Source organism: Octodon degus, unplaced genomic scaffold (assembly GCF_000260255.1).
Source record: "Octodon degus isolate 3935 unplaced genomic scaffold, OctDeg1.0 scaffold00232, whole genome shotgun sequence".
Taxonomy (NCBI): Eukaryota; Metazoa; Chordata; class Mammalia; order Rodentia; family Octodontidae; genus Octodon; species Octodon degus.
The window spans coordinates 1,195,180-1,207,988 of record NW_004524808.1 but is presented as its reverse complement, the minus strand read 5'-3'; the positions used below and the strand labels follow the sequence as shown (position 1 = coordinate 1,207,988).

The following is a 12,809-nucleotide window of genomic DNA, read 5'->3' as shown; positions in this document are numbered from 1 at the left end:
TTGACAGTTTGTATTTTGGCAGTAGAACTATAAGATTAACTGGATAGATCTTTGGTAACTGTGACAATTAGCAGATGACAGCAAGGGAATACCAATTTAATGGTATTTCTGGGCTCATAAGCCCAGACAAAACATGCTTAAATGGAAATAAAACTCATAACGGGTAGCCTAAGACCCTGACAATGGTGTCTGCGTGGTACCCTTATGTGCTTTTTTAAAGGCCATGTTGTAGAACAGTGTCTTCCACTGATGCCTGGGGCTAGATATGTAAAAGCCCAAGTGATTAATGAATTTGTATATTAAAAATATAAGGGCTGGGGCTGGGGAGATAGCTCAGTGGAATAAGTGCTTCCCTGGCAAGCGCAAAGGCCTGAGTTCAATCCCTGGTTCCACCAAAAAAAAAAATCATATATATATATATATATCAGTGTTTCCAAAGGGATGGTCTCTAAACACTTCAGAAAAATATTTCTGGCAAAATACAAAATTCTCATGACTTACCAGTTTGACTTCTCAATATATATTTGAGGGCTGGGAAAGATGGCATAGCAGTCTAAGCGCCTGCCTGGCAAGCACAAGGACCCAGGTTTAATCTCCAGTACCCCATGCTGTGCCAGCCACCAAAACTAGGCATGGTTGTGCATGCCTATACTCCCAGCACTGAGACAGGAGGATCACTACAAGTCCAAGCTGTGTAGTAAGACCCTGTACCAAATAAAAGATTTTTTTAAAGGTTTTAAAAAAAGAGATACTTGAGAAACTTGCGCATATGCGCACCTTAATACATGTCCAAAAACGAGCAGATTTATAAAAGCAAAAAAAATATTTATAAAAGCTAAAAATACTTTGTAGAATGAATGAACAATACTAGGGTAAATTGTGGAATGTTCATGTAATGGAATACTTTACAGCATACTGTGCTGAGCATGATGAATACATTAGAGCAACAAAACCATATGGATGGTTAATTATAATTAGAAGGTTGAAGAAAGTAATAAAGTCACACTAATTCATATCCTTTGATTAGAGTAATATAACCTCAGAAATAATTCCAGCTGGGTCTGGGGTGCTGCTTACTGTGTTATTTTCGACTTGTGTAATACTTACACAGATGTTTACATTATGTACTGTAATAATGGTACATATGTTTGTACTTTTCTAGATGTGTATTTCATAGTATGAGGGGAAACTGATTACTGGTTTCCACCCCAGGCATATAAAATTAGAATCGCTAGGTAGGCAGCCTGACAATCTATTTTAAGCCAGTTTCTCAGGTGACCCTTAAAATATGTTAAAGTTATAAACCCTTGCCTTACAGAAAAATTTAATTTTGAAAGGAGCAGAGTATTATTGAGTGAGTCTTTCGTCTGTTTTAAATACCTTTTTATACATGTAAAAGTAAAATTCTTACACATTTTTTTCTCCATCCACAAATCTATGTGAAAGATAGCTGAGCAGATAAAAGAATTAGTTATCATGGATAACCTATAGATAATTGCCATTTGTTTTTCATCTTGTGATGACTTCTGAAATGGTGGTACATGACTACTGAAGGGCCATAATGGAAGAAGCAAAGGTGTGTTTTTATCTCCTAAACCACTTTGTGCTTAGATTTTGTTTTTTTGTACCAGGAATGGAACTCAGAACCTTGTGCTTGCCAGGCAGGTGTTTGTGCCTCTGAACTGTATTCCTGGCTCCCCACTTTCTGCTTAGAATAGTTTATAAAGAATTCTCTCATGTATCCCCTTGGCTTGCCAAATGTTTATTGAGCAGTGTTACTTTTGGTAAAATACAAGCACTTTTTTTTGTGAAGTTGTTAAATTGAGCATTTCCTACCTATAAAGTATTTTAAAGGTGAACAAAGAAAGCATACCCTGAGTTTCCTTGTTTGTAGATTGCAATCAAATGATCCCAACTTCTTCAGAGGTCCTTGACCCAGATTCTAGTTTTTAAATGTCAGTACTTAAGTAGGACTTTTTTTTTCCTAAGTGGTTGTATCAATTTGAAGTTTCATCATGGTTTTCACATCCTCAGCACTTTTGTCAGCATTCTGAATTTTTGAAGTCTTTGGTATGAAATGTTACCTCATGGTATTAAGTTTTTTAAATCCTTTATCAGTAACGAGTGGACATGTTATATTTTTGAGCCACTTGCCTGCCTGCCTGCCTTCTTTCTTCGCTCCCTCCCTCCTTTCCTTCCGTCAATGCCAGGTTGTCTTAAAGTTGTTTTTGCAGATATCCCATATCTGCTATTGTAAATGTGTGTGATAATTCTGTTGAAAGGATCTATACTGGGCATGGTGGCACATAATCTGTAATCCCAGCAACTCAGGAGGCTAATAAAGGCAGGAGGATTGCAATTTGAAGGCCAGTATGGGCAAGTTAGTGAAATCCTGTCTCATAATAAAAAGGGGCTGGAGGTTTGTCTCTTAAACCTAGTATGTGTGGGGTCCTGGGTTCAATCCTCAGTACTACTAATAAAGGAAAAAAAATACTTAATGCCATCATTCTACTGGTTGCCATTAGGTTTATTTTCAGCTTATCAGTAAGCACTGATTTGCAACTTTATACATCATAATTTTCACATATTGTTTAGCAGCACTCCTGACTTTTTTGTTTTGCTTTGGTTTTTGAGACAGGGTTTCCCTGTAATTCAGGTTGGCCTTGATTTCTTATGTAACCTCAGCTGGCCTCAATCTTGCAGCCATCATCCTGTCTCAGCCACTGAGTGTTGGGTTTGTAGGCGTGTGCCCCCATGCCCTCACCCCTTACTTCTTGTCTACTGAATGCCGCCAGTACCCCCCCTCCCTTTCCTAAGTTGTGATAACCATATTAACTGGATGTTTGAAATCATTTTAGAAGGTCATTGTTGTTTCCATTTTGAAGTTTTTAAATGACTGTTCTTATCTCCTAAATTGAATCATTATACAATCTTCTCTCCTACCTTGTATCATTTCTAAGTATTTTCTTTTTCTTGGTTCTTAACTTAGACTTTCACTTTTTTGTTTTTAAACGTGATGTACTGTTCATCAGCTTTTTCATTTTTTTTTAATGTTTAAATTTAATTGCTTTTTATTTTGGCTTTTTTCTTTTGAAACAAAAGTGTTAATTTAGGATGGTGTCTTTCATGGTTTATAGTAGCATAAAACCCTTTAGACTGGATGTACTGTGAGGGAGATCTCTAAATGCACTTCCAATCTCTTCTCTAAGTATTCTTTTGCATTCAATTTGCTAAATATCTTGTTCTTAACTGTCAGCTACTGCAACCCAGTAAGCAAATGATTTTCATTTGTATTTCTTATGTTTAGCTTTGATTGAGTAGATGAAAGAATATCAACAAATCCTTAGTAATTATCTGAGACAACTTTGACCATTTGTAATGAATCATGACCTCCCTATTATGATAAGCTTTTTCATTTGTTATGAAAATTTTGGCATATCAAGCTGTCTTGGTCATCTTCTAATATAAAATTACAAGTAATAGGCTGAATCTAAGATACAGATTTTCAGTGGGAGGTTACTCTGTGCTTGTGGCCCCCAATGTTTGGTAGTGTCTGGAAATATTTTTGGTTGCTTCAACTCCATGCTGGCTTCTGCTGGGAAAAAGCCAAGGATGCTGTGAAGATTTTAGGGTTGTTTCTTTTTTTTTTAAATTGAAATTTAACTCTGGCCTATGAATACCATTGTCTTTCTGGTATCCCTTAAATTCTCTGCCCATCTATGTTATTTTTCCAATGAGCTGAACTATAGTTAACTTGGTAGCACTATATTTAAGAAGAAATAATCAAATTATGTTATTTTCATGTCACTTAATCCTTTTTGTAGGCCAGTTGGACAAATGCAAGTAAGAAACAACGTGAAAAGCTACTTGAGCTGATCCGTCGTCTTGCAGAAGATGATAAAGATGGTGTGATGGCACACAAAGTGTTGAACCTTCTGTGGAATCTGGCCCACAGTGATGATGTGCCTGTAGATATCATGGACCTGGCTCTTAGTGCCCACATAAAAATATTAGATTATAGTTGCTCCCAGGTAAGAGTGTGTGCTGGTTTGCTTACTTTTTGTGACTTTTCTCCTTCACATTTAGTTAGGATGGCTTAGTTTCAGGACAGATCCAGAATTTCCCAACGTGGTTATTTTTTTAATTGATCTTCAGTAATTTGCTATGTTCATATAAGCCTGTTTTCCTTTACTTAGGACTCTGCATTAAGATTTTATGAATCATTTGAGTCTCCTCATTATTGGTAGTGTCACAAGCATGGTACAGAAATACTTATTTCAAATAGATCATAAATGTGAAAGCTGACTAGGTATTTAAAGGGTAAGAGAAATTATATTTGCTCATAGGTAAATTAAAAATAATATAATTAAACTGTTGAACGTGTAATCAGGGTACTAGATGTTAATGTTTGATTCTGTGATATGACAGAATCTCTTAAGCACACTGGATACAACTGAATACTCTTGACAAATTTAAAACTACACAGCACTTAACTTTTCTAATAGTTCTCTTAAAAAACAAAACTTTTTCTTAAAAATCTTCAGTTCAGTTATAGTGTAATGTTTGTGACACTAATGTTAAAAGCTTTTATAATGTAAAATAATGTAAAAGAAGAATGAATATGGATATATATAATTGGAATTGTTTAAGGACCGTGACACGCAAAAGATCCAGTGGATAGATCGCTTTATAGAAGAACTTCGCACAAACGACAAGTGGGTTATTCCTGCACTGAAGCAAATTAGAGAAATCTGTAGTTTGTTCGGTGAAGCACCTCAGAATTTGAGGTAAGACCTAAGCATAGAATTTTGAGTGCATTTATTTTTGTATTCTGTTGAAAATGACAAAGAAAATGACAGGTTAAAAAAAGCAAATTTTAAAGAAAGCCAATGAAAGATGAAGCTTAAGAGAAAGGTTAGAAACAAAAGAACCGTTTGCCATCTTCACAATTGTTTTATTGATGAGGAAATAAGCCCACAATTAAATGATAACTGTCAAAATTAAAACAGTGATACTGCCTTTAGGTTCTTGGTCAGAGATACATCTTCCATCAAGTGTGCTAGATGGTTTCATAACATGTGTTGTATCTATTAACTATTTTAGCCTTCCTATCTTTATTAATTTTAAAACATTACCTATTACAGTAGTTATCAAAGTAAACTTTTTAAAGTTGATTTGGACATTTAAGTGATGTAAGATAGTAAAAATATAGTACAATTTAAAAATACATTTTTAAACATTTTAAAGTTTCTTTGTAATAGCATTAATTATCTTTCAGTAATATCATCTTAGGTGCCAAATTCTGGTTAGTGAAAGAATTTGTCCTTGCATTTTCTGGTAATACAGCTAGAACTAACATTTTTTTAAAAAGAAAAAGTTACACCAAAGTGTGAACCTTGTCTCAAACCAGTTATTTAATGCTATTAACATTTTTCTAAAGAACCATTTTCCTTACATAAATTTAAATGATTAGCAAGGGCCTGAGTTTCAATCCCCGGTTCTGCAAAAAAAAAAAAAAAAGTCAATAGCAAGGCCCATTACAACCCTGGATTACCATCATATGGCTAGGACAGAAGTAGAAAAGCCATATATATTTTTGAAGGGCTGGGAAGATAACTCAGGCATAAGCAGCTACCTAGAAAGCACAAGGACCCGAGTTCAATCCCTGGCCCCACATGCCATGCCAGCTCCGGATCCCCTGGGTGTGCCCTCTTGCCCTGGAACTGGGCATAGTGGCACACACCTGTAACCCCAGCACTCAGGAGGTTGAGACAGGAAGATTGCTGAGTTTGAGACCAGCCTGGGAGCTACAAAAGAGCACAAGGCCAGCCTGAACTGCATAGCAAGACCCTGTCTCAAAAAATGTGTGTGTGCATGTGTGTGTGGTTAGCAGTTGAATTTTTTTGCAGGACCGCAGATTGAACTCAGGCCCTTGAGCTTGCCAGGCAGGCGCTTATTCTACTGTGCTATCTCTCCGGTCCGATGTTAGCAGTTGCACTTACCTTTTTTAGCCCCAATGTTGGAAAATATATAGGAAATTGGCAGATAGGCGTTAATGCCACTGAGTTATCTCCCCAACCAACATATAGGAAATGGGAAAAAGCTATAGGAACAGCAAGTGAAAAAAAATTAGAAAATTTTCTTAAAAGTAACATTCATTTGAGGGACATACTTTTGAATGTATTTGAGATATATATATATATACACACACACATACATATATATATATATGTGCGTTTTTTTCAAATTAATTTAATTGTTAGAGACAAGCATGATAGTTCACACACACTACCAAGGCTCAATAACTTCATGTCCACGTGTGCCAAGTGCCAGTGAAATGAGTAGCAGTGGCTGTGAAAACTGACTGCTTTCAATGAATAAGGCAACAGATTTGAAAGAAACTAGGTATCTTTTTTGGTGACACTTAGTGGGCAACCTTGGCTATAAACCAAGGCTCCCAATATGTATTGTGAATAGGTAATAAAAGTATTATAAAAACATTTTATTTTATTATTTATTTTAATTTTTTTTACACTTTATTTAGTGTGTGTGTGTGTGCGCGCGCGCGTGTGCGCAGCTCAGCCCACCAGGGGGCGTGGCTGGCTGGCATGTGGTGCTGGACGATCGAACCGCGGTCCCTGTGCTTTGCCAAGCTTGTTCTAAGTAGGTGCTTTAGACCACTGAGCCATCTCACCAGCCCCTAAAAACATTTTCTTTGATTAAACTCTTCATGTCAGTTGTAACCTCATCTTGAAAGAAGTGTTTTATAATTCTGAAATAATTGTGTAACCTAACACAAACACTTTGAGTACTCTATTATAGGAGTAGAAATCACTTACTGAAGTAGATGCCTAGGGGGTGAAGTTAGAGAGTACTGATGCATTGTTTTATGTATATATAAGAAAAATTACTGTTTGCAACATTATTTTAAATTGCCATTAAAGGAATTGAATGTACAAAATCATAGTTTTTAAATTAGTAACTAAGAATTTAGATAGTGTTAACTCATGATTACAACAGAGTTTAATTGCCTAATTATATTGTTAAGTTCTTCTCGTTTCAGTCAAACTCAGCGAAGTCCTCATGTATTTTATCGTCATGACTTAATCAATCAACTTCAGCACAATCATGCCCTAGTTACTCTGGTAGCAGAAAACCTTGCAACTTACATGGAAAGCATGAGACTGTACGCTAGAGGTAAGTATTATAAGATAAACTGTGAAGATACAATAATAGTGATTACTTTGAATTAATTACCTTTGGAATAGCACATTTGAAAAGATGAAAAATAGTTGATTTTATACAACCTAAACTCAAGTCCAGCATTTCAAGGCTCTTGGTCAGTGCTTACCTTTCCAACTCACCCTGTTAACTTGATTGCTTTTTCTTCCCTGACTCAGTCTGTTACTACAATTGGGTGTTGCCTTCTTGTTTTTCTTTCCAAACTTTACCTTGTCCACATCCCCTGGGTGTGCTTTTTCTTCCCTGACTCAGTCTGTTACTACAATTGGGTGTTGCCTTCTTGTTTTTCTTTCCAAACTTTACCTCCTTGCTTACTGCTACCTGTAGCTTTTTGAGAAAACTTGTTGAAGTCTGTTCTTGCGTATAATTCTGTTTCATTAGTACCTCAGACAATGCATTAAATATTTGTGAGTTCAATTTAGATTTTAATATGTTTTGAAAGTTTAAACATGTTGGATAAGTTTCTTGAGATTTCAGCAGGTGATTTTTTTAAGTGTTTGCCATACATACATCTCATTGTCATTTCTTTTTTGCCTTTTAACAGTTGTGTCAGAATGTGTGGATGCTGAAGTATAGATGGGTTCTTACTACATATTCTCCTCTATCCTGTGCCAGATTCATAGGCGTCTCCCCTTCCCCTATCCACCTTCATTCCCAGAGCCATAGACAGGAGAACTTTGTTATCAGTATTAGAGGCGGAATTGAACATACTGTTTTGTTTCTGTTTCTGTTTTTGTTTTGCAGAGCCGGGAACTGAATTCAGGCCCTTGCGCTTGCCAGGGAAATGCTCATTCTACTGAGCCATCTCTCTGGCTCCTTGACAATCTTTTTTTTTAAGGCAGAACCGGGGATTGAACTCAGGCCCCTGTGCTTGCAAGGCAAGCGCTTATTCCACTGAGCTATCTCCCCAGCCCCGAACATACTGGTTATTAAGCAAACCACTCATTTAACATGTTGTAATACGATCTGCAAAGCAAATATTGTGTATTTAAAATGATGCTATACTCATTTGAGAAGCAGAATAGTCTTACTGTTATAGGTTAAATTTCTGTGGTGTTTATAATCACAAAATTTTTAATGCTCAATTTCAGATACACATAAAGGAAGAATTAGGCAATTCTTTAGATGTCCCTACTTATTTTATTAACTCTTTTCTTACATTTCTCCTTTTGGGCCAACTGAGTCCTCCCAGTAATAGGTTGCAGAGCTAGACAAGCAATCCAAGCATCAGACAGCTGGCAGTTACCAGACAGCAAGCTATCGTTTATCATTTCATCTTAGGTTCCTATGCAGCAGGATAGAACAGTGGAGGTAACATGAGATACATGCTTTATACTAAAGGAAATCAAAATCAGAAAAATAAGTTTTTATGTAGTATATACACAACCAAATATTAGGGCTCAGTTTCATATAACTCAGACTCTGTTAAAGTTTCATCTCCATTGTGAGACAAAGCCTTCATAGTTGCCAGTGTAGCACTTCCTCTATAGTAGAGTTGTATAAATTATGTGCACTTCAGTACTTCTTTTGTATTTTAGGGAGGGGTCGACTGGGTGTTCAGGGTCTTACTACTAGATCGGACTTGTAATGTTCTGCCTGTTTACAGCCTCCCAAGAACTGGGATTATAGGTGCGTGTCACCACACCCAGTCTCAGTTGCCATCTCAACGCGCCCCAGGGGTGATACTGGCACAGCAGGCCCAGGGATCGAACCCCTGGCCCCTGTGCCTACTTGCAGGTGCTTTAATCCACTGAGCTATTTGGCCGGTCCTCTAGTACTTGTTTTTTTAACCTCATTTGTATATGGTGTTTCACTTCATTTTATTGTCAGAGGATAGGGACTACTACTTGACACTTTGGATTTATGGTACATGTGTGGTTCTACCTTTTTAAAAATAATTTTATTTTGAAGAGTTAAAAAGAGCAAGAAAAACAAAAGCAAAGACCGAAACAGCGTAACACAATACATATGTTATAGATTTTCAAAACAATATCTGATTAACTGATTGATTGGTTTTTGTCAAATCTGTTTGTTGCTCAGATTAACATATAGTTATGCAGGATGGGACATATAATTGAATATTGCCATATGCTTTCAAGAAATCTTGCATTTTTTAATCTCTCCTTTTACCTTTTTAAAAAATTTAAAGATAATATAGTGGTAATTGATAGGACACTAGAAATGGTACACGTTTAGAAGACCAAGATGATATGCATTTCAAACGTAATTTTAGTATTACACATGGCTGTCCTTATTTGCTTAGTTCACAGATATCAACATAGGGTTAGGGTGAGAATTAACTATTTCCAAAAACCTGATGGAAATTTTTAGGACTATCCATCTTGTATATATACATGTATGGTTTTTGCCCCTACCTTAATTCCTAACTTTTCTTCTTTTCCCTCTCTTTGTTGTTAAATCCTTAAGTTCTGTTTCTTTCTATTTAACTGTGTCTGTTTTACCTTTCAGTTTCTATTTCTTCTTTTGAGTTCTTGCAGTAGGGAGACATGATATTTACCCATGCGGGTCTGGTTTATTTAACTTATGAGTATAGCCTCAAGTTGCATCCACATCTTTTTCATCTATTCCTCAGGTGATGGGCATTTTAGTTGTTTCCAAGATTTGACTATCATAAATTATGCTGCTATAAACATAGGCACACATATATCAGAAGAGGGATAGCAGGATTGAATGGGATTTCCTGTCCTAGTTTTTTGAGGTGTCTCCACAGTGATCTCCATAATGATCGCACCAGTCCACATTTCCACTAGCAGTGGAGAAGGGTTCCTTTTTTCCTGCAGCCTGTTTGTTGTTGGTTGATTTCTTTGTGATAGCCATTCTTTCTGGGGTGAGATGGTATCTCAATGTTTTAATTTGCATTTCATGAATGGCCAGTGATGTGGAGCCTTTTTTCATGTTTTTATTTGCCACTTGTATTTCTTCCTCTGAGAAGTGTGTATTCATGTCAGATGCCCATTTTTGGATTGGGTCCTTAAATTTTGGGGCCCTAATGTTTTTTGGTTCTTTATATATTCTAGATAGAAACCTTTGTCTAAGTGATTATTAAGATTTTTTCTGAATTTGATTGTCTTCACTCTTGGTAATTTCTGGTGTTTTGGTTTTTTTTTTTTTTTTTTTTTCCTGGTACCAGGGATTGAACTCAGGCCCTTGCGCTTATTCCACTAAGCCATCTCCCCAGCCCCGGTAATTTCTGTTGACATGCAGAAACTTCTCAATAAGAGGAGGTCCCAGTTATTTATTCTTTCAAGTATTCCCTGTACAGTTTGATTTTTGTTCATGAACTGTTTGCCTACCCTTGTATCTTTTAAGATTTCCACCTACTTTCTCTTCCAGGAGATTTAGTGTTTCTGTTTTAATGTTTAGATCTTTAATCCAGTTTAACTTTAGTGTATGGTGATAGACCCGAAGAGCCAGTTTTGCCAGCACCACTTGTTAAAGGAGCTATCTTTCTTCTACAGTTCCACTTTCTTAAGGTTTTTTCTGTTTCAAATTCTACATGTTATTGCCTCATTTAAATTTCATACTCATAATAATGTTTAATTCTTCAGTTTCCCTTTTTGTGTGTTTATTTAGTCCAGGGTCTCAATACACAGATCATATTCATAGTGATCCTCGTGTTTTCAGCCTCTGACGTGCTAGGATTACAAGCATGTGCCACCACACCACGCCCAGCCTCAATCCCTGTCTCAGCATGCCATGGGGATCAAAACCCGATCCCTGCATTTGCATAAGCAGGCACTTTAATCCCTTGAACTATCTGTCCCCCTACCCTCTTAATGACAGCATTGTGCTATGTAGCTTAGGCTGGCCTCGAATTTATAGTGATTCTCCTGCTTTAGGCTTGGGTATGTAGGGATTACAGGCATGTTGCCACCACACCCAACTTCCCTTCCTTATACTGTGTATCTCCAGAAAAGTGAGAGATAGGAATCTGAATAATCAGATTGCCTAGGTTAGAAACATGACTCAAACATACTTAGGTTTTTGACCTAATGGAAGCTATGCTGAAACAGTGTCTTTCACAAAATATACACTTGGTGGTGGTTTGTTTGTTTGTTTGTTTGCTATTAGTATTTTCTTTCGTATTCATTATATACCTTCTTATTCTCATAACTTTGTTATACTACTTTATTAACTTCTAATTCTGGTCAGTCTATAGATAGTTAAGCTTGGGAAGGATAGTATTTTAAGCTAGTAAAATTGTGTTAAACTTTTGACAACATTAAGTCACTTGTGTGGTGGTAACATTTTCAGTTCTACAGTAAATTACTGCTTTTTGTCTCATAGTGAAAGTCTTGTATAAATCTCATTAGGTGTGAAGCCTACCATTCAGCAGGAAAACATCAGGCTTGCACAGTTCATTGATAGTGTTAATTTCAGATAAACATTTTACCAGTATTAAGTATTTGTTCTGCCCATGTTTCCTTTCCACTAGAGTTTTTAGTTTTGGGGGAAAAATGTTTCTCAGTAGGATAGTCAACTGATTCTACCTCCTACTTTAATGTTCATTAGATAAAGGAGTATACTTATTAAAATTTTCTCCAATATTTGCTCATATGTTCACACTAGTGCTTTCATTTACTGATCTTTTCTTATGGATACTGTCTTAGTTACTAGTTGCTGAGATAAAAATAGCCCATACTCAGTCAAATAAAGGTTTATTTCAGCTTACAGTTTGTAGAGGTTTCAGTCCATAATTAGCAGACTCTAAAATACAAGGGCATTGCTGAGGAAAAATAGTCTATGGCAACCAGGCAGGAGAGAACAAGCAGCAGTAGCCTGCCTTCTCCCTTTTATCCCTTCCAGGCTACCCACCTTTTGTAGTACCACCTACACTGAGGGTGAGGCACCCTTATTCCCAGCATCACGTACTCTAGATCCAGCCACATGAGCTTTTGGGGGAACATCTAGCTGTAACTGATGCAATAAAGTATAAACTATCTTTCAGTTGTTACTCAAATTTTAGCTCACTGGTAGTCACTGCACTGACTTGAACACTTAACAGTGCATGTTTCCAGGCCCAGAGGAGGGAAAGTATAAAGTATCTTTCAACATCTTATTCCTGAAACTTGCAAAGTGCTCCAGCAATCACGTCGACATGTCATAACAATATAGGAGTTGGCTTTCACTGGCCAAAACTGAATCAAAATAATGAAAATAATTGAACCCTCTGAATAACATGGATATACTGATGTAAAGGAAAATGTTGATAAATATAGAACATAGGGTAAAAGTAAGCCGGGAATGAGAGATTTAACTTTTGGAATGATAGAGTGAGTTGCTTAGCAGGGCCTAACAGCTGCTTAGCTGGAGGAAAACATAAAAATAATGAAATGTCTGGAAATTGTTGGAGGGGGATATAGCAAATTAAGAATCATTTATTCAAGAAAATAAATTAAATCTCAGGAAAGAAACAGCAAGCCTGGAGTATTTGAGCTCTATTCTTGGCTTTATCATGTTGCAACTTTGCTGTGGGTAGTTGTGACTGAGAAGGCTCCTGTGTCCCTACAGCTGTTAGTCCAGGGCTATTGTTTCACCTTAGGAAC

The 12,809-nt window shown here is 36.7% G+C and overlaps 1 protein-coding gene across 1 annotated transcript in view; it reads left to right on the top strand.

The window, feature by feature from the left end:
- The window catches only part of Usp9x (ubiquitin specific peptidase 9, X-linked), a 152,926-nt gene that overhangs the window by 46,346 nt on the left and 93,771 nt on the right, over positions 1-12,809 (top strand). The window contains exons 12-14 of the mRNA XM_004645592.2: positions 3,825-4,031; positions 4,651-4,787; positions 7,064-7,197. Coding sequence (XP_004645649.1) covers positions 3,825-4,031; positions 4,651-4,787; positions 7,064-7,197 — 478 coding nt within the window. The remainder of the gene's footprint in view (positions 1-3,824; positions 4,032-4,650; positions 4,788-7,063; positions 7,198-12,809) is intronic.